This window comes from Balaenoptera musculus, chromosome 3, assembly GCF_009873245.2.
Source record: "Balaenoptera musculus isolate JJ_BM4_2016_0621 chromosome 3, mBalMus1.pri.v3, whole genome shotgun sequence".
NCBI classification, from domain to species: domain Eukaryota; kingdom Metazoa; phylum Chordata; class Mammalia; order Artiodactyla; family Balaenopteridae; genus Balaenoptera; species Balaenoptera musculus.
Window position 1 is genome coordinate 8,831,343 of NC_045787.1, and position 22,691 is coordinate 8,854,033.

Genomic DNA, 22,691 nt, shown 5'->3' on the forward strand with positions numbered 1-22,691 from the left:
TGACCAGAGATGGAACCCAGGCCCTTGGCAGTGAGAGCACGGAGTCCTAACCATTGGACCGCCAGGGAATTCCCTAAAACTGCTCTAAAAAATAAGGTCTGCTGCAACAACAGCGACAAAATCTTGAGGGTGTGTGTTTGGAGCGTTTGATCAACTTACATGCTGATTTTGGAAGGACCCAAGGCACATGTCACTCTAAGTAAGAGACCGGAAAGCAGAATGAATTAGAGGCGGCAGGAGAGCGTCAGTGTTAGCTGTTCATTAGTCTGTGACTTACAGGTGTGTTCCGTGCCAGGGTACCATCTTCCCGTGGGTAAATCTTGTGAATGTAAAATTCTCCTTAGTTGGGAATTAGGAACTTGGCGTAGTGCGTGGGCTGAAAGCTGACGGGCTCTGCTCGGAACTCGTGTTCCAGAGAACCGTAAGCTCAGGCGAGGCCTGGGGTCTCCCTGCTGTCGATGTGGGATGATGCGCTTTGATGGTGCCAGTGGCCCAGGTGGTTTGTTTTCTTTGCATTCAGCCACTTGGAAGGAACAGCATTCATATCACAGGGCTCTATTTACAGAGCATTCTTTCTGTTCATTTCCCTAATCAGCCATATTTTTCCGTTTATTAAAAGTTGAGGTTACCAGTGTCTGGAGGAATAAAAACACTAAGCAAATTACCAGGCATCTTGAGTATTTTACTGCACAGCATGGTTGGATCTTATTTTTTGCAAATGCACCAAACAATACTTGCCTCTACCACGGAGGTGTCTCCGACATTCATGGTGCCCTTTCAGGCTGGGGACGGGGACAGGGGCCAACCTGGGCTTTTCTTCCTGAGGGTAACCAGGGATTTGCAGGAATTGACTTTTTTGAGCTGGGAGAACACAGGAGTGTAGAGGGTGGAGGGGAGTGAGGCAGGTGATCTGACGGGGGCTTCTTGCTGCCATTGCAGGTGGGTGAGGCTGGACCCACGGCTGTCATCCTGAGCGGGAGAGGAGGGGGAAGATCAGGTGGAAGGGTTGCTCCGAGGATGCAGGGTGATTGTGGTGCCGGAGCATCGATGTATCAGTTTCCTAGGGCTGTCGTAACAACTTACCACAAACTGGGTGCTTTAAACAACAGAAATTCATCCTCTCCCAGATCCGAAGGCTAGAAATCCAGAATCAAGGTGACAGCAGGTCCGTGCTCCCTCCGAAGACTCTAGGGGAGTGTCCTTCCTCGCCTCTTCCAGCCTCTGATGGCCCCAGGCATTCTTGGCCTGTAGCTGCATCACTCCTATCTCTGGCCATCTTCACATGGCCTCTCTCTTCTGTGTCTCAAATCTCCAGAATGATCTCATCTCAAGATTCTTAATCTAATTCCATCTGCAAAGACTCTATTTCCAAATGAGATCACATTCGCAGGTCCCAGGGGATATACTTGGGACCTGTGATATACTTGGTATATCTTGGGTATACTTGGGTATACCTTTTCGGGGGGATGCAATTCAACCCACGGCAGGCGGTTAGTGAGTAGGTGAGGGAGAGAGGTCATGGCTCAGACGCCTGAGGGGAGGGAGGCGTCTCAGAAGAGGCCTCTGGGAGGCAGCAGGCACCAAGGGCGGGGGCGTCCTGACGGCCCCTCCGCAGGTGAAAGGGATCCTCAGAGGGTCATCATGGCCTGCGGTGCCGCCTTTCTGGGCTGATCCCTGTACCCCTAGTGGATATTTTGTCCCGTTTTTTCTAGCTGCCACCATCCAGATGATGATGACGCTGGAAATCTGCCCATTGTTCATTTTTTCCCCTTCTTACTGGACGGGCAGGTATGAGGTATGAAGCGAGGACGGAGGCGGTGGAGGATGCCAGGGCAGGGGAGGAGGGTCCCGAGATCTGGTCCTTGGTACAAAAGAAACTGTGTTCACTGACTCACGGGAGAGTTTGCGGTGATCCTATTTCGCACGTACCTGGGGGAACACATTGTTTTTGGCATAAGTCAGGCCATTTGTTCCTGGGCAGAAAAAAGCAAATTGAAACATGCCAACAAAACGACTTCATATGCCCCAGTACCCTTGGAAATTATACTTTCTACTATGAACCTCTGATTCAATCAAGTTGAATGTACCCTGTGTGTCCCTGTGATGCTTCTTTTAGTTGGCTGCAGATTTCTGGGCCTTCATTTGTTTACCAAGAGTCCTGGATTTTCTTGCTGTGTTTCTTTTCTTGGCAGATGACTGATATTTTCTTAGGGCCCCAAGTCAGAAGCCATTCCCCTGGCCTTTCGTCCCCTCCCACATCCATGCGTCTATCCTGCCTCACGAGTTCGGGGTTGGCTTCCCTCTCAGCCTCCCGAGGCCCTCACCTTACTCAGTGGAGTCACGTCTACCTGGGGGACTGAGGAGGCTTGTCATTGGTTTCCCACCTCTGGCCCTGCTTTTCCTTCGCCACACCCTTACCAGCGCTATCAATGCCTTATTGCTTTTTAACCATATTTTGTGGTTAAAATATGCTGTTTATTGAGGTACAATTTGCATACAGTAAAGCGCATAATAGATTCTAAATGGACACCTGGATGATTTTTGACAAATTCATGCACTTGTGCAATCATCCCCCAGCTCAAGATAAAAAGCATTTGTATCACCATGGTTAAGTTTCCTTAGTCCTTTCTCCCCAGGCCCCGCCCTTCAGATTTCTATCACCATGAACTAATTTAATGTGTAAAATATACAACGTAAAATCCCTGTTTTAACCATGGTAACCCGCTTACAATTCAGTGGCATGAATTACATTCATGATCTTGTGCAATCGTCACTGCTATCTATTTCCAAAACTTGGTCACCACCCCGAGCAGAAACTCTATAACCATTAAGCAGGAACTCCCCATGCCCTCCTCCCCCTAGTTTTGGTAACCTCTAATCTACTTTCTGTCTTTATGAATTTGCCTAATCTAGATATTTCACACAAATGGACTCATACAATATTCGTCCTTTCATGTCTGGCTTCTTTGGCTTAGCATAATGTCTTCAAGGTTCATCCGTGTTGTAGCATGTTTCAGAATTTCATTACTTAATTTAAAGGAATAATAGTCCATTATATGGATGTGCCACGTGTTGTTTATCCATTCATCTGTTAGTGGACACTTGGGTTGTTTCTGACTTTTGGCTATTGTGAATAATGTTGCCACGAACACAGGTGTACAAATATCTGTTTGAGCCCCTGCTTTAAATTCCTTTGGGTGTACACCTAGGAATGGAATTGCTGGATCATATGATAATTCTATGTTTAGTTCCCTGAGTAATGACCAAACTGTTTTCCACAGTGGCTGCACTATTTTACATTCCTATCAGCAGTGCCCAAGGGTTCCAATTTCTTCACGGCTTTCCCTGTGGAGAAATAACACTTGTTATTTTCTGTTTGTTGTTGTTTTATTTTTTTAATTTATTTATTATTTAATTTTGGCTGTGTTGGGTCTTCGTTTCTGTGCGAGGGCTTTCTCTAGTTGCGGCGAATGGGGGCCACTCTTCATCGCGATGCGCGGGCCTCTCACCATCGCGGCCTCTCTTGTTGCGGAGCACAGGCTCCAGACACGCAGGCTCAGCAATTGTGGCTCACGGGCCTAGTTGCTCCGCGGCATGTGGGATCCTCCCAGACCAGGGCTAGAACCCGTGTCCCCTGCATTGGCAGGCAGACTCTCAACCACTGCGCCACCAGGGAAGCCCTGTTGTTTTATTTTAAATTGTAGCCATCCTAGTAGGCTTCTAGGATGTAAAGTGGTATCTCATGGTGGTTTTGGCCATTTGTATATCTTTGGCTAAGTTGTGTTTTATGAGATACAGTTTACACACGGAGAAATGCATAACTCTTAAGGGTACGGCTCAATGAATTTTGACAAGTGAATATAAACAAATAAATATCACCCAGATGTTTCCATTACCCTAGAAATTTCTCACCTATAGTAATCCCCTTCACTGTTTTTTTTTTTTTTATCGCCATAGATCAATTTTGTCCATCATTGGAATTCATTAAATGGAATCAAATAGCATGTACTTTTTTGTGTCTGGCTTATTTTGTTCCATGTAATGAGTTTGAGATCTGTTTGTATTGTTGCCTGTATCAGGATTTTGTTCTTTTTGGTTGCTGAGTGGTATTTCTAAGTTTGAATATAGCACAGTTTGCTTATCCGGTCTCTTGATGACGAATATTTGGGTTGTTTGCAATTTAAAGCTTCCCTAAACATTCTTGTACACACCTTTATGTGGATATAGACTTTATCTGTCTTGGGAATATACCTGTGAGTGGAATTGCTGGATCGTAAGGTAGACGTGTGGTACGTTTTATTAGAAACTGCCAGTTTTCCAATATGGTTGTTCCGTTTTACACTCCCACCTGCGGGGAGCCCCGAACCATCACCAGCATTGGGTATTGTCAGTCTTTTTAATTTTAGTCATTTTGGTGGGTGTATCTCAGTGTGGGTTTAACTTGCATCTCCCTGATGACTAATGATATCAAGAACCTTCACATTAGGAAAGGTTATAATTTAAATTTTTACATTAAAAAGAAAATCAAGTTGCAAGACATTAAGGAACACCTGGAGCACAGACATCCCTAAGCCCAGAACAGAATGTTCTGTTGAAGCTGTCTGCCCTGACAGCCATGAGTCAGACAGATAGATGTCAGTTTCAATTACATCTTAAATCACAAAGGAGTTGCCAAATCAGTTTAAAAAGGCGAGTGGGGAGGGCACATATTTAATGACTATTTTGGAAATAGAAAGAAGAAAATGGGGAGGCTCCCCCCTTCCACCTCTCCTCTCACCTGAGAAGCAGGATTTTAGAAGGAAAATCTGCTCATGACACATCTTGCTTAAGACCTTGAGTGGTTCTCCATTAGCTTCAGGTGCAATTCAGACTCCTTAGCCCATGTCAACCCTTAGGACTTCATGAGCTATCTTCCCCTCCTGTGTGGGCAGCCAGGTAAATCTACTTGTAAGTTCCCCCATCCCCCACGAGCTGTCAGCTCCCAGCCTTTGCTTGTCTGACACTTGGACCACCATCCCCGTCCTTCCTGGCACCCTGGGATTCCTGCCTTTGTTTGGCTAACCAGGCCCAGCTGGGTGGGTGCCTTCCCCGAGCCTGGACCTGTTTCCAGTCCTCTGTCCTCTGTCCCCTGGGGCAAGGCTTGTCATCACTGTTGACTTTCCTGTCTCCTTCCTCAGGCTGAATTTCCTAAGGGGTAGGACTGTCTGATTCCAAAGTTCATCTTTGTCTTCTCAACAGCCAGCCCAGGTACCTGTGGACCATCGCACCAGCTTGTTGGATGGGGACCGAATGCTCCTGGTTGGGGGAGAGGGAGTTCTGGAAGCAGTGCCACCCCCGTCCCCTGGGAACCTGCTTTCCATTGCGTTTGTTCTATTACATACATTGTAGGGCTAAAAGTCAATCTATAAGGCAAATTACAAACCACAAAATCTTGCTATCTCACATTCTCTCTGTGACTTCTCCATCCCAGCCCAGACAAGAGGATGCGACTCGTCCTGGTGAGACCAGGGATGACTCAGGGTGAGGGATCAGGGAGCAGGTGGCAGACAAGACCAATCAGGGGGCATTTGAGAGGGTACTGTTGGCACCTGGGCTGGGACCGGGTGAGAATTTGATACATGTATGACAGGGACTGGGCATGACAAGAAAGTGGACACGCCTCCCCACAAAAAGAAAAACCAATCAAAAGTAAAATTAACAGGAAAAGCAAGCTGAGCTCTGTTTCTGAGATCCCGGAAGATGTGACCGAGAAGTCTGTACCCTAGGCTCCCAGGTGTAGCGATAGCAACCATCACTGCCCATCTGAGAGCCCCAGCCTGTGCCCCGGGGGCCCTCACACTTTATGTCCTGTGGACCAGCAGTGGGCTTGTGAAAATGTAGGCTCTGATTCACTAGGTCTGGGCTGGGGCCCAAGGGTCTGCATTCCTAACAAGCTCCCAGGCGATGTTACTGCTGGTCCAGAGACCCCCACTTTGAGTGGCCAGGGTCGACCCCGAACCAATCAGAACACAGTAGATAGATTGTTTGGGGGAATAATTACCCAGGTTGTTTATCCTCCATCGATTGGACTGGATTGTACTAAGTGATGCCACCTTCTATTGTGACCCAACCCAGTATCTGTGCATTACAGACCTAATATTTGAGGAAGAAATGGCCTTGCAAAACAGTTGTAGAGTTTTATTATCATGAGTAGAACGTACCTACAGCAGAGAGCCTACAGCAGAGCAGCTGGATGGGAGCTTTGGAGCGAGAAGCACTTGGAGTAAGTTAAACGTCAACGAGGGTTTCAATTCTTTGAGGCCAACGTAGTAGACAACTTGGATTTCTTTCTTGAAACTCTATGGAGGGTTTTTGTAAGAAATTCATAAAGCTGCTCATAATCTACAGATCCGGAAAGGTCCAGTTTGTTTTTCATTTACTGATTGCTTGCTGGACGGTCAATTGATTTAAACCCTCCCCAGTTCTTTCCGGAAGAGGGTAAGCAGCAGCTTTCTCTTGTTTGTACTGTTTGCTCCCAGCCTACAAACTTGCCATTTACTGCAAGCAGGAGATCGGGAAGCTTTATCAGAACTTTTCTTCCTTAAAAATTTAAAATTTTCTGATTACTAAATAGAAGTAAGTTCATGATAGGAAAAATGGGACTTTTTACTACAGAAAAGTATAAAGAAAAAGATGTCACCTATATGTCATCAGCCAGAATCAATCACTACTGAAATCTTGGTGCATTTCTTACTAGTTTTTTTTTTTTTTCATGCATTGTTGATGCAGAATTTTGCAGGCTAGTTTATTTAAGTGTATATATTTTTCATTTTTAAGTTAAGCCTTTCCTCATGACAAATTCTTTATATACCTCATTTTTACTAATGTTTGATAACATATAAGATTATATAATAAAAACATGTTCTTTAACTTTTTTAAATTTCAAAAAGAGAACATTTTTGAAAGAAGGAAAAAATAGCATTGTTCTCATATTTTCTGAGAATGTAATGAGTCTTGATTTAAGCCCAAAAGGAAAATTTTCTTAGCTGGTTTGTAGCATTAATTATATCTCTCTTGTAACTAGCATAATATCTAGTAGTAGCTCTTCAATGGCTGATTATTAATGAAATACTAGTACATTTTATTTAATTATGTATTTCTTTATATAAGCATATATTCAACCTGAATCCAAGGATCCAGTTCTCAGGATGAATTTATTAACATAAATTGTCGCAGACCTACTAGAGAATGGACTTGAGGATATGGGGAGGGGGAAGGGTAAGCTGGGACAAAGTGAGACAGTGGCATGGACATACATACACTACAAAACGTAAAATAGCTAGCTAGTGGGAAGCAGCCGCATAGCACAGGGAGATCAGCTCGGTGCTTTGTGACCACCTGGAGGGGTGGGATAGGGAGGGTGGGAGGGAGACGAAAGAGGGAAGAGATATGGGGACATATGTATATGTATAGCTGATTCACTTTGTTATAAAGCAGAAACTAACACACCATTGTAAAGCAATTATACTCCAGTAAAGATGTTAAAAAATAAATAAATAAATAAATTGTCTTAGTACCTGTGGGCTTCAGAAGACTGTGATTGGATTTTGGATAGTCTATCTTTAGGACTTGCTGGTGTTTGTATTACTTATCTAATGCGGCATGGCATCACCCCCAAATATAGTGGCTTAAAAGAACAATTAACATTTATTTCACTCACAGTTCCCGAGGCTCAGGAATTCAGGGGCAGCTTGGCTGGGCAGTTTTGACCCAAGGTCTCTACGTGAGGTTGCTGTCAGAGGTTGGCTGGGGCTGTATGAGCTGAAGGCTTGACTGGGGTTGGAAGACCAGGCCCCCGGTGTGCAGATAGGTGCTAGGGCAGCGCGCCCCGTGGGAGCTCGTTCTCACTGGGGAGGGTGGCTTCTGCTCCAATTGGTTTTCTGTATTTTGCTCTTCCAACTGTTCTCTCTCTTGAAAGGTGTCTGCTGAGCTTTGTGTATCCATTGTAAAACTTCCAAGGCTAACTTCAAAAAGATTAAGTAAATAAATGGTGAGAGGAACATGTTATTATTGATGACAATTGACCTGCCTTCAGGTCAGCTGTTAGTTAACAGGTGTGGTTTTCCAACATTGAATACTTGTAAGAGGACTATCTGAAACTCACAGTCATTATTGGGAAAATGAGACAATCTTCTGAGATATATATCCTTTGCATTAGGAGTATATAAATGAATTAGAATTAGAAGTATTTGGAGATATGTGTGTGTGTGTGTGTGTGTGTGTGTGTGTATAAAAAACTGGATTTGAAAAGAGACTATAGTTGAACAAAGTAGTTTCCTAAAATCACTAACAATCTAAGATTATAAATCCAGTGATAGTAAAATTCACATTGTATGCAAAATTTAATCCATAGGGAAATTATTTTGAATTATGACAAACCTTGAATTTATCCACTTCTAATCTAAAGATAAGCCCTGCTGCTGAAAGAATTCTGCTGATATAATTTTATATGTTTTATCTTTAGTAATGTTTGTTATTTCTTTATTTAAAACAGCTTATTAGGCATCTCTTTATTTAAAGCAGGAAAACATGAATAAAAATTAAATATCCCCTGTAACCTCACTGCCAATATTACTTTATTTGTATAATGAAAAAAAGTGAGTGCCTCGAAAGGACATTGAAACAGATCCCAAATACGTAATACAACTTTGAAGGCTCCTCTCTCACAGTGTGTGGATTGAAGGTGGCCAGTTAAATTTCTTACATCCTCTTTCAGAAAAATAAAAGATCTTTTATGAACAGTGCCATTGCAGGAGCCATGCACACATTTCAGAAGTTCACACAAAAAGAGGTCATATCGTACACCGTTGTCCCTTGGTATCCGAGGGGTATTGGTTCCAGGACCGCCCCCCCATACCAAAATCCACGGATGCTCAAGTCCCTTATATGAAATCATGTAGTATTTGCATAGAACCTACACAATCCTCCTATATACTTTATTATTTTTTTAAATTAATTAATTAATTTACTTATGGCTGCATTGGGTCTTCGTTGCTGAGCGCGGGCTTTCTCTAGTTGCAGCGAGCGGGGGCTACTCTTCGTTGTGGTGCGCAGGCTTCTCATTGCAGTGGCTTCTCTTGTTGTGGAGCACGGGCTCTAGGCGCGCGGGCTTCAGTAGTTGTGGCACATGCGCTCAGTAGTTGTGGCTCGCGGGCTCTAGAGCGCAGGCTCAGTAGTTGTGGCGCACGGGCTTAGCTGCTCCGCGGCATGTGGGATCTTCCTGGACCAGGGCTCAAACCCGTGTCCCCTGCATTGGCAGGCAGATTCTTAACCACTGCCCCACCAGGGAAGTCCCCCTCCTATATACTTTAAAACATCTCTAGATTATGCATAATATGTAATTCAGCGTAAATGCTATGTAAATAGTTGCCAGAACACAGCAATTCAAGTTTTGCTTTTGGAACTTTCTGGAATTTTTTTCCCAAATATTTTCCATCTGCAGTTGGTTGAATCCAAGGATGTGGAACCCGTGGATACGAAGGGCTGAATGTACGCTGTTCTGACCTGTGGTTATTATTATTTTTACTTAATGCTACCCTGTGAAGATCTTTCCACATCAGCTCATGCATTTTAGCCTCATTCCTATTGGGGGTGACATAGTGCCACATAGAGTGTGTGTTTCATTAGCCTGTCATCTCCATGTATAATCTATTTGGGTTGTTTTCAGGCTTTTGCAGGTACAGATCCCTTGACGTACTTCTGATGTCCCTAAAATGAATCCTTCCGACCGCTTTCGTTTTCTTTGAATGTGGCTGTTGTTTTCATGCCTATATTATTCAGTCCCGAATCAAAAGCACCAGCTTAGAGCGATACTTACCACACTAAAGGCGACTGTCTTCTTTGAGGTTTTCTTGGGACCCCAGGTCATTTCCTTACTTGAAGGTGGAAGTAAGATAAAAAGCCCAGAGCTCATGTCATCGTGTGTCAGCACCTCGGTTCAGAGTAAGTTGAGTACTTGCTCGAGGTGGGAGGTTCTGACACATCTCAGGGGCATTTCATTCATTTAGTAAATGCTTATTGAGTGTCTTGCAGACATGGGGCACTGGGGAAAAGTTAAAAAGATGTGGTCTTTCTCCGCTTGGAGCTTCCCTCCCAGTGAGGAGTGGAGTGTGCAGGGCAGCCCAATGAGAGCATCAGAAGATGAGTAGAAAAGGGCTGAACTAAGATGTGGAGGAGAATCGGACGTGCAACAGGCAGGCTGGGTGATGGGGGCTGGAGGGTGGGAGGAAGGGCACCCCAGGCAGAGGTGCCTGCACGACCTGCAGAGGCTCGGAGGCAAGGAAACTGAGGCAGGGGTAGGGACAAGGGATGGCTCTGGGGAGAACCCAACCATGGGAACTTGATAGTTCAGAAGCCCTGGGTGGCACCACGCTCAGGCACTAAATGGTACCCATGGAACAGTGGTTCCCTGGTTGGTGGACTGGCCTCGTGTAAAATGTTTTTGGAATATGTGGCATGACATGGTTACCAAATTTTTATTTTTCAAGCTAAGAAAGAAATTAAAAAGATAACCCTGAACTTCCTATCCCTGTCATTTTTATAAAGGAAAGTGCGTTTTATGCCCAATCAAGTGGCAAAGACATAATCTTAAAGGACAGTTCTTTCCAAGGAAAAAATAAAGAGTAACTATTGACACATTTATAAATATACACTACTATGCATATTATATAATAAGTTATGTTTGGATGGGGTATTTTAACTGTGATAACATACAGCCCCAAATCTCTGGGGTTTAAAATAACCAAGTCCTGCTTCCTGTTCATTCACGCTCTTGCGGGTTGGCTGGAGGTGATGGCGGGGCTCTGGGCTCCGTGCCTGCACACACCCAGGCTCAGAGAGAGACATTCCGGCTCTCAGCTTCAGGGAGAGTCAAGGCAGAAAAAGAAAAGGGAATGTGGCAGGTCCTGCACTGTCCCTTAAAACTTCTGCCCGGAACTGACACATGCCATTTTGCTTGCATTTCACCAGCCAATCAGAGGGTCCAGTCGGAGGTCGAAAAGGAGTGATAAACGCAATTCTACCACGTGGCGGGTGGAGTAGATGATGTGGGAACAGCTAGCGACGACCACAACCAGTTGTCCTTGTGTTTTTGTTGTGTATCTAGTTTCTGTTGTGTGCCTTCACCAGCTCCTTCCTGGCCCATCACATACTTGGGTGAGTCTGCACCCTCTACATGCCAATGATAGCATAAGTGAAAGAGAATGGAGAATGCCCATAAGGACGTTTTGGAAGAATCCTAAGCCTTACTCAGGACAGCAAAACACACTAGGTGGTGAGCTTCCAACTATTTATTTTTCTGCTAGACTCTGAGTTCATTTATTATTTATAGCTTGACATTATTGAGGCGACAACTCTCCACAGCAGTTCCCTTTGCCCCGTTCTAGGTGACAAAAGCCTATTCCTGGCAATCTAAGCACGTCTTAGGGCATCTTCTTAGGACCTATTGTCTCATTAATGTCTCATGAAAAATTTTAATGTCGATTACATGTTAAAATCATAATATTTTGGCCATGTTGGGTTAAATAAAATATTACATTATTAAAATAAATTTCACCCATTTCTTTTTGCTTTTCTTAACATGGCCACCAGAAAATTTTAAATATGTGGCTTACATTTATGGCTCCCGTTATATTTCTGTTGGATAGTGCTGACTGCAAATATATAAAGAACTCAGGCTGATCAATAAGGAAAAGAAGCCAATAGGAAATGGGCAGAGGACATAAATTATTCACTGAAGAGGAAGTGAGGATGGCCAATACACATATTGATTAGATCTGCAATCTGACTGCCAGTCAGGAGAATGCAAGTTAAAAACACAATAGCAATGTATACGCATGCAGTTGGTGAAGGTTGAAAGTCGGTGTTGACTCACAGTATTGGGTATTGATGAGAATGAAGAGAATTGTAACTTTCACACACTGAAGGGGGCGTTTAAGTAGTTGCAGCCACTTTGGAGAGCATTTTGGTACATGTTCTACCCACAGCTCGTCCACTTAATCACGAGGGTTCTCACCAGAGAGGTGATTTTGCTCCCCAGGGGACATTTGGCAATGTCTGGAGACATTTTTGGTTGTCATGAATGAGAGTGAGGGATACTACTGGCCTTTAGTGAGTAGAGGCCAAGGATGCAGCTAAACATCTCACAATACAGGGGACTGCCACTCAAGCTCAAGAGCTATCAAAGGGCCCCCAAAGGAAAATAGTTCTGTGGTCCAGAAACCCTGACCTAGGCGCGGATTCCAAGGTTGCCCTAGCCTAGGTGCATCAGGAGATACAGATCAAAGTTTTCATTCCAGGGCTCCGTATTTACAATTGGGGGGAATTTGGAAACAACTTAAATGTCCGTAAGTTTAAGGGATAAATGACTAGTGAGGGACCCCCCCTGCAGAGGTACTTTACTAGTCACGATGTGGAAAGATCTCCCATCCAGCACTGAATGAATCAAGTTGCAGGCTCACATGTACGTGGAAATACTATTTTCCATAAATACTTAAAATACAAAATAGTACTTTATGTTTTATGTATTGTGTATAGATGCATGCATGCAGAGTAAAAATTCAAAAGCAAAATCAGGAAGGTTAACCCATCAGCACCAAATAGTGGTTGCTTCTGGGGAGAAAGGTACACGAGGGAATTACTTCTGGAATGTTGACTTCGGACAGAAGAAATTATGACAAAATATTAGCTTTTGTTATTGTAGCCGATGAGACATGGGTATTTGTTATATTACTTTCTGTTTTAGTTTTCTCAATATTGGATTTTTTTTTTCCACGATAAACACGCCTGCGCACTTGCCGAAATGCGCCGCGGGGTCGGTAGTACCCGATGCAAGCCAGTGATTAGGCGTTGTGCCTCATTCTGTTTGGTTCCCCAGTGTCGACATGGGCCCTGGCACAGCTCAGCCCATGTAAGTGTTTGCTGCACAAGGTGTACATGGGATGCTCCGTGGGGTTCCATACTGTGTGCTGGCTGCTGAGAGGTGCTCGGCCACACCCTGCAGTGCGATGACCCCTCGGGACCTGCCTGCTGGCCAAGTGGTCACCCCCAGGCCCAACCCCTCCGCAGCAGACCTGGACATGACCTTCACCCTCTGAACTTCTAATGGCATATTGCAGAGAGTAATCCAGCTGAACATACTAAAAATCACACCTCCAGTGTCTTGTGTGTGTTCAAAGGGAAATAGATGTCATAGCATGTAAATTGCATGCAAATCTGAATGCCTGGGGAGACACTGCAGAGGGGAAGTCTGCTGTTTGGGCTTTGCTGTTGGGTTCATTTGACAACCCTGACTCAGCCGGGAAGGGTTTCACAACACCATTTCATAGTTCAGTGAAGTGTTGAAGACCAGCAATGGTGGGCTGCCTCACAAGCCACGTGTTTTAGGATTCTCCACCTTACAGGGGGCGCCCTCTCTCACAATCATTCCAGGTTAGGCCCATGGAAAGGATTTCCGCCTGTGGAGCTGGGCTTGTAGCCTCATTACCCACCATTTTTTCTGTAATACGTTGAAATAATGAACTGATGTCATGGGAAAATAGAATTATTAAGGCTTTTATAAGATACCCCTTCCCTTTAGAATCTCGGTAGGAGAATAGCTTAATTAGACGGTCGGAAGGTGTTTTCAAAAGACTGTCAGAATGGAAAATCCAAGTCAGTCTTGCGCTGGTCTGTGTGTCTGCATCACTGAGTAAGGCTGAACCGGGAATCCAGTCCCTCATGGGGACCTCATCCCTCTTACTGTGACCAAATGGTATAATTGTACCATTGTATTTGCTGTGATCAAATGGTATAATTTATTTTCATGCTGGATTCCCATCCTCATCCCCCAGTGGAATATCCTTTTCTTAAGTCCCGGTATTAATTTGCATCGTCTTTCAAGTAAACAGAGGGAAACTTTGCTGCAGTCTTAGTGCTAGAAGGCCAGCCTAGTAGCTGTTTTATTATGTCTGTCTGACAGATTTTCAGGCTCACCAACAGTCCTCCTGAGATTATGGGCTTTGCTGACTACCTCCCATCAGCCCCTTGACCTCATCAGCTATCCCAATTGTAAACATGTCTCAAGGAACCCGGAAACAATCCTCAGAGTAAAACGTCCTGTCACACACATCTGCAAAAGTGTTTTTGTTTGTTCGTTTGTTTTGTTTTTTGGGGTTTTTTTGGCCTCACCGTGCGGCACTGTGGGATCTTAGTTCCCTGACCAGGGATGGAACCCGGGCCCCCTGCAGTGGAAGCATGGAGTCCTAACCACTGGACCACCAGGGAACTCCCTGCAAATGTTTTATGAGATACATAACACCAAAGCCACATTTACAGAGTGATAGTTTCGATGAGAATTATTTAAGTCTGCAAGTTCTGGCATTGTTACTGTGATAGTTGCTGGGCTCTTTTGCCTTCCACCTAATGTGCAGGACTGATGCCCGTAAGTGTACGTGTCAGGCCGGGGTTGGTCAGTGCCTGCTGCCCAGAGGGTCCCGGCCATGCCCTCGCCATTGAATGCGATGGTGCAAAGTTCAGATCCACTTACCATCTAGAAAGAAACTTTACCGAAGCCCTAGTCCTCGTTCATTTATTCAACAAGTATATATCAGCTCAGCTATGTTCTCAGAGCTGGGGACCTGGCAGTAACCAACATAGATCAAATTTTCATCCTGGAATTTACTTTCTTGTCATGGTGGTTAATCATAAATGAGATTATTGAAACAATGGCTAACACATTTTACCGAACAAATTATACCCACAATAGCAGTGACGCATGGTCACCTTTTAGAAACATAGTGTAGCTTAAGAAGACCAGAATTCTCAAGTTCTTTCATAAGGTCACATAAACTTTTCCCTGCCCCCGTCGGTGGTATTATTATGGAGAAAGGCATAGAAATCAATTTTCAAGTAGCTGAGTTTACTCTCGGTTCTGAACCTAAAAGTTATACAATGAATGGTGGAGTTTTTCCTTACAGTCGGAAATGGGCAATGTCCTGTTTCTTCTGTATGATCAGGGGAATTACTCTATTATTGTGCCATATGGCTGTGGGGTTTGTACGTGCATCTTGGTGCCTCAGTCTCCCCCTTGTTTGTCACATCCTGTTTCTTTTGCCCACTGCCCCCCTCCCCTCTTCACAGATGGTTCTTCTTTTTAGTTGTTCACAGTTGTTGTTATAAAACTGTATTTCCTCATGAGACTGTTGTTAAACACCGTGTTTGCTTTCTTGTTTTTCATTGTGAAGTAAAATAGTGTAAGTTCCTCACGAATATGGCTTTGTTTTAAAGAATTCTAATGGTACCGAAATGGAGTGAAAAGTGACATTAGTTCTCTGAAGTGTTCCTTCCCCAACTACCCTGTATTAATCAGGGGTCTCCAGAGAGCTAGAACCAGTAGATAGTGTGTGTGTGGTGTGTGTGTATCTATAGATATATAGAGAGATACATGGTTTTATATATATATATATATATATTTTTTTTTTTTTTTAGAGAGATACAGCTATATAGTTAGTGAGATTTATCCATAGCTGTCCATTTATATCTGTATCTCTGTATATGGCGGGGATAGAGACATTTATTTTAAGGAATTGGTTCACACAATTGTGGAAGCCTGGGTGAGTCCAAAATTGGCAGGGTGGCCGGCAGGCTGGAGACCCAGGGGAGAGGTGTAGTTTGAGTCCAAAGGCAGTCTGCCAGGAGAATTCCTTCCTGCTTGTGGAGGGCGGGTCATTCTTTTTCAGTTCAGGCCTTCAACTAAGTGGATGAGGCCCACCCACGTCATGGAGGGTAATCTGCTTTCGTCAGCATCTACGGATTTAAATGTTAATATCATCCAAAAAATACTGTCACAGAAACACCTAGAGTAACGTTTGACCAAATATCTGGGTACACATAAAACTAACAGACCTCTATTCCCCTTTCTTCTACAGAGGATGCTAATTCAGTATTTTGGTGCAATCCTTCCAGATGTTTTCTGTGCATTTTCCAGCGTGTGTGTGTGTGTGTGTGTGTGTATTGAGAGGTTTAACACACTTAGAGGATGATCCTTTTTCTTCTCCCTCCCCTTTAATCTGTTAATGTAATAAATGATGTTGCTAGAATCCTAGTGTTACATCATCCTTTCTTCCTACAAGGAATGGGGTTTTGGCTTGTTTATCTTTGGTTTTTCATGTACAAATGCTTACAATTTTTAAGCAGAAACATCTCAACTTTATTTTGTTATCATTGCTCTGACTTTTCCACTGTATGTAGGCTTTGAAAATTAGGGTTGTATTTCGAGGGCCTAGAGTTTCGAGCTGACCTCTAAATGGGGGCTTCCACTTGTAGGCAGCTTACTTTTTTTCCCCTTAATAATAATATTTTATTCTCATGAATGCTTTGTTTGTAATTTAAAAAATAAGCTGTCTGTGGCTTCAGGGAACCACGTGCCAGTGGGCTTCTGACGATTCGGCGGGTGGACAGTACTTTCCTTTGTGACAAGTCCTTTGTTGAATGGTCTTGGGAGGCCATGGTCAGGGGTTGCTAAAGATTGTAGCTCCCCTCCCAGCTTCTTGTTGGGGGCACCAAGATGACCCAGCCAAAACAGAGTTTAAGTTATAGCTAAACACTAGTTTTAAAAATGGAAATGTCAGCCGTTTGGAACAGATTCCCAGAAAATAGGTGATAAGGGTAATGATTTTTAGTAGTAATGGAAGTCTCTGTGGAGACTAGAGCTACTGCTTCTGTGTTCAATACCATTTTATCCTGAGCCCTTAAATTGCATTATCTATTTTTTTTTCCTGATAATCTTCATTTCTGACCTAAGGTTATGCCAAGATTTCCAAGGCCACCATCAGAAGGGGCTTACTCACATTTAGGGAGGGCTTACCTTAGGGGCTGGAAGGGGCTGTGGTTCTAGAACAGACCCCCTTTTGATTGGGATAGGAAGAGGTGGAGGTGAGGCTGATTCCAAAAGAACCAGGAACTTCAGGAGCCCTGGAGAGCATCCCTTTATTTATTACCTGCCAAAGGGAAGTCTTCCTTTTAACCCGGAATCCTTTTTTTTTTTTTTGCCACACCACGTGGCTTGTAGGATCTTAGTTCCCTGACCAGGCATTGAACCTGGGCCCTCAGCAGTCAAAGTGCAGAGTCCTAACCACTGGACCGCCAGGGAATTCCCTGGAATCCATAATTAATGGTTGGGTGGCAGGATTGGTGAAAGTAGATGTCCTTTGAGATGTTTCTGAAGGGCGGGTTTGAAATATGTGTTAAAAAACTTTCAAAATAACTCTTGCCTTTAATCCAGAAATATAGCTTCTAAGAATGTCCTCTGAGAGAATAAGAAATGATATGCACACAGCCTCAGCTCTAGGAATTTTCATTGTGGGTTTGACTCATAATAGAGAAAAACAGGGAAAAAAATCTCAGAGTCCAAGAGTAGGGATCCATTAAATAACTAAGATTCTGCAATATGTATGATACCCAACTGCCGCTGGAAATGTTGACACAGAATTACTTTTATTGGTAGATGTTGCTGTATATTCCTGACAAACATATAGGAAATAATCCTGTGTTTTGGTTTAAAATTTTTTTTAAAAGTGTGAGAGTGTGTGTGTGTATGTGTGTGTGTGTTTGTGTGTGTGAGATTGTGTGTCTGGACTGAAAATTTTTTTTCTAATCTATGTTTCTGGATTTTTTTTCTGTAGTAAATATGAGCTCCTTGTGGAATTATATAAAAAGGAAGTGGCTATATTTTGTACAACATGCCTCATTTATAAGTCAGGAGATGATTGTAGAATATTTGAGAAATACTGTCATCCAAAGAAACTCAAAGTGAGATTGCAGCATTTACGATGTGGGGAATCCCAAGTTTTCTGGACCATTTATGCAGCAGCGAGCTGACAAGTTAGCTGGGAGGATGCAGGTGTTGGTGGCAGTGACCTCTGGTTATCAGAGACACTGAAAGCTTAGAAGTAGAGCCTGCCTGGGCTGACTCCATGCTTGTTTCTCCTTAAAACTAAATTATTGTGAAACATTTCATTCTCTAGATAGAATGACCTATTTCAAAGAATGCACAAGCAGGAAGGTATTAGATAGCCTTTACTATAGTCACAGAATTATACAGTTCACTTTGCTGCAGTATGCGTGTCAGTGTTAAAAAATGAATGGTATTCTCTAAAACTTTAAAAATTCTAATATTTGACATTTAATATATTGCGAGGGCAACTAGGAGCCTTATTGAGATAAGCGTGAGGGGTTGCCCATGCCCTCTCCTCATTCCATGAACAATTACATTCTTATTAAAAATCTGGTAAAAATAGAGCTGGGCCACTGTGGGATTGCCCTAAACTTAAGGTTTGCATCCCCGAGCGCTGGTGGGTGCAGCTGGCAGGGCTCAGAGTCACTTGATCATTAACTCTGGATCTTGAATTCTTACTCTGTGTTGAATTTTAGTATCTCACTGAATCCCTTGTTACAAGGTGACTTAATCAGCTTGGGATGCTATAACAAAATACCATAAAATGGGTAGCTTAACAACAGAAATTTATTTCTCACAGTTCTGGAGGCTAGAAATCTGTGGTCAGGGTGCCAGCATGTCGGGTTCTTGTCCTGCTTCCTGGTGCATGGTGACCACTGTCATCACCTGTCCAGCATCTGCAGAAAAAAACACCCTGTGGTGTTTTTTTTTCCTGATGTCAAGCGTTTGGGTTTTCTCTGACACCAAATCCATGTCGTTTTTCCACACCAGTTCTCCAATTCTCCGACACCAGCGGGGTGTCTAACAATTCAATTCAATTCTCACACTATCTAGAGTCAGCAAGGACCCCATGGGTTAAGGGCTCAGTCCCCCAAGACTGCCCCCAGCTCAGATGCCAGTCACAGGACCCACGGGCACCTTCTGCCTGACCGGCTATACATTTGGGGTTTCCCGCAGCCCCTCCTCGGGTTCAGTAATTTGCTAGAACGACTCACAGAACTTGGGAAAGTGCTTTACATCCTGCCGCTGCTTTATTATAAAGGCTGTAACTCAGAAACAGCCAGATGGAAGAGAAGCATGGGACCAGGCATGGGGGAGGGGTGCGGGGCTTCCACGCCCTCTCCCGGCACCTCCGTGTGTTCTCCAACCCAGCAGCTCTCTGAACCCCGTTGTTTAGGATGTTACGGGGGTTTCATTAAATAGGCATGATTTGCTCAGCTATTAAGTCATTGGCCATTAGTCCTTGGACTCAGTTTTCCACCCTCTCCTCCCCACCCCCGAGGTAAGAGTAGGCGTGGGAGGGGCCGTGGAGCTTAAAGATCGAACCTTCTAATAAGCTCTCCTAGAGACCAGCTCCCATCCTGAAACCACCTAGCACCCGCCCTCACCAAGAGTCATACCGTTAGCATGCAAAGAACCGAACTCTGCGGGTTTTAGGTGCTGTGTGCCAGGAAAGAGGGTCACCACAGCCCCACCCGGTCTCCCTGCTTCCACTCTTAGTCTGTTTTCCACACAGCAGCCAGAATTGATGCAGATTATTGACAGCGGACTGCCCCAAATGTTCCCCATCTCGCTCAGAGCAAACTCCAGTCCTGCCCTGGCCACTGAGGCCACCTGTGGTCACCAGCCTCCAGACTGGTCCCTGGGCAGCCAGGTGTGGCCTTCTGCCTGCCCCTCCCCCTCCAGGTCCCCTTGGCGTCTTCCCCCACCTCCTCGGTCTGTGCCCAGCGCCCCATCTCAGTGACCCCGCCCCAGCACCTGTTCCAGACCGAGCCGTGTGGCCCCGGGGGCTCACAACTGCCCTGACCCAGTCTACTTTATCACACATTTACATCTTAGGTCTGTAGTTGATGCCTCTTCCTCCCGTTAGAATGGAATGCGAACACCCCGAGGGCGGGGTCTTTGTCCCCGAAGCTGCCAAGCACAGCACCTCGCTCTCCTCCGCGCTCGGCACACACCTGCGAATGGACCGTGGCCAGCTGCTCTGACCTGGTGCTGAGAACCGGGACCAGGTCCTCACCTCTCTCCTGCCCGTCCTGCCCAGCAGGGCAGGGGAGGCACGCTGGCGTTGGGTGGCGATGCTTGCTCTTCCCCTCTGACCTGCTTCCCTCTTCATTTCTAGACCGGCCTCATTGTCGCCTGCTACCACGGCTTTGTGGATACTGTGGTGGTCTTAGCAGACTGCCCCCACGTTGACGTCAACTGGCAGGACAGCGAGGGCAACACGGCCCTGATCACGGCTGCACAGGCAGGTAAGACCCAGCTTCCCTTCCCTCCCAGGCAGTGGTGCTGGGGGCTGCACTTGACCTCGCTCCTGAGACTGACCGCAGAAGGATGTAGTTGATCGGAGGTCGTGCTTTACTGCTAAGAGGGGCAAGGAAAGGGCTGAAGGTGGGTGACATTCTTTTTGTGTGTTTGGGACAGTGTGTTGCTGAGTCCAAGCTCATACCGCTCTCTGCATGACAGGCCGGTCAACCCAGAGGTGAGGTGTTAGGGCGAGGAACAGTGACTTTATTCAGAAAACCAGCAAACCAAGAAGATGGTGGAGGTTGACTAGTGTCCCAAAGAACCATCTTCTGCGAGTTAGAATTCAGCTTCTTTTATACTAAAAGGGGAGGGAGTGTGGCTGGTTGTTGGAAACTTCTTCCTGCCAGAATCCTTTGTTCTTGCAGCTGTCTGAGCAGGTCTGGTCACAACGTTCCTATAAACCTCCAACAGGACAGTTGTTGTTTTCTGTTTTGCAACTTTTTTTTTTTTTTTTTTTTTATTTATTTATGGCTGTGTTGGGTCTTCGTTTCTGTGTGTGGGCTTCCTCTAGTTGTGGCAAGTGGGGGCCACTCTTCATCGCGGTGCGCGGGCCTCTCACTGTCATGGCCTCTCTTGTTGCGGAGCACAAGCTCCAGACGCGCAGGCTCAGTAGTTGTGGCTCACGGGCCTAGTTGCTCCGCGGCATGTGGGATCTTCCCAGGCCAGGGCTCGAACCCGTGTCCCCTGCAATGGCAGGCAGATTCTCAACCACTGCGCCACCAGGGAAGCCCCTGTTTTGCAACTTTTTATCTCTATGTGAATGGAAAAGTGTTACACCTTTAAAGGTCAGGGCCTCCAGAATGAGCTATCCTGTATATTTCAGGCTATAGGCAACATTCTTTTACAAAAGGTGCAGAGCCAGCAGGACTAAGAACTGGGGACAGAGCACAAAGGTGAGAGCGAAAGGAATAGACCTAGTAGGGAGTCAGGTCTGCTGTCTGTTACGAGTGCAGTTTACACACTAGTGCAGGACTCAGTGTGGGGTAGAACTAGCTCAGAAACTGCACGAAGTCTTTGAACACGAAGCTGCACCAGAAAGCCAGCTGCACATCCCCTCCCCCACAGCACTGCACCCAACCCTGTGCTCCTGGGATCCAGGAGATGCTGGTGAACTCATGAGTGGAAGAGGCACTAGTGACAGTTAATGTATGAAAGTGGACATGTTTATGACGTAACCTTGCACTTGGCCTGGGGATGTAAAGGAAACCAGGGGCTTCTTGCGGAGAGAGGGTATCAGTGTAACAAGGTGAGGCTGGTAGTGAGAGCGCCTTGTAAAGGGTAAGTGAACTTCGTCCTGGGATGTTCATCTCCAGAGGTGGTCCTTACGCCAGCATTGCCAAGTGCCCTGTGCACAGCTTTCCTCTTCTGCAATTGTACTCGGACATTTTGGGGACAAACATGAAACTGTGCTTGTCCCTTCAGAATTGCACTTCCTTTGTAACCGTGGTACTAACCGGGTTTGTAATTGCCCACTTTCAAAATTCTTGGCCTTCAAGATTACGTCTATTGCATCACTCAGGTTCTCAGTTTCCAGCAGAGAAGCTACTTCCGGCTGAGTGAGGAAGAAAAGGCGTTTGTTTATTAAAGAATGTGGGTCACCGTTGCTGAGAGTTGTTGAGAACCAGACTCAGGGCCGGGACGCTGCAGAAAATGCCCCAAACCACACAGCATGTTGATTCTGGAAAGGGAATTTCTGCCGCTGCCACCCAAGGGGGACTTCCCTGTCCTGTGTTGCATCACAGGCCCCTGTGTCTAATCCAGCGTGGGTGACTGCGGAGCCCAGGGGAAGCAGAGACTCAGCATCTTGCAGTCTCGTCCCCGTAACGGGAAGTAGTCTGTGCTCACCTGCTTTTCAATCGAGATGCCTAAGGCAGAAAACCCCCCAGACTTAGCCAGGTGTCAGGGCTGTGCTCACACACGTCTACCTCGTCAGGTGTCAGGGCGTGAAGCTTTCGCTCCACGGAGGCACTCCAGACTTTGAAAGCCCAGGTGCACAACGTCCTGAACAGCAAAAGAGTGAAAGGATATTGTGAGAGGCGGTCAGTGACCGTGACCTTATCACTCATTACCCGCCACTGGCCAAGAACCTGGGCAGGGAGCAGGGGTGGTGAAGTGAAGGGCACTTCTGCCCTGGAGTAATTGTCCAGATAAATAGCCATCTGATGGGGCTCTGATGAACGGCTGCGCTGGGAGCCTTGGCGTGAGAACACCCCGTCTAGCCTGGTGGTTTGGGACAGGGGTCGTGGAGGCGGGGTGGGCATTGAGCTGGGCATTGCAGAGGTCAGAGGGAGGCCATGCCAGCTGATGCACCGCAGAGCCTCAGGACCAATAGGGAGCCCGGCATGTCTTAGGAATAGCCAAGGACCATGTGCATCTAGGATGGGGGAGGGGTGGCCCCATGAGGAGGCAGGGG

General features: G+C 45.5%; 1 protein-coding gene and 1 non-coding gene across 6 annotated transcripts in view; one reads left to right on the forward strand and one right to left on the reverse strand.

The window, feature by feature from the left end:
* The window catches only part of ANKRD33B (ankyrin repeat domain 33B), an 84,682-nt gene that overhangs the window by 26,929 nt on the left and 35,062 nt on the right, over positions 1–22,691 (forward strand). For all 5 annotated transcript variants that reach the window (XR_005019397.1, XR_005019398.1, XM_036848158.1 and 2 more), the window contains exon 2: positions 20,094–20,223. Coding sequence is in view for 3 of the 5 variants with exons in the window: in XM_036848158.1 (XP_036704053.1) it covers positions 20,094–20,223 (130 nt within the window). In the remaining 2 variants the exon portion in view is untranslated. The remainder of the gene's footprint in view (positions 1–20,093; positions 20,224–22,691) is intronic.
* TRNAQ-UUG lies at positions 17,095–17,167 on the reverse strand. Its single transcript has one exon. It is a non-coding gene; the product is annotated as a tRNA-Gln (tRNA).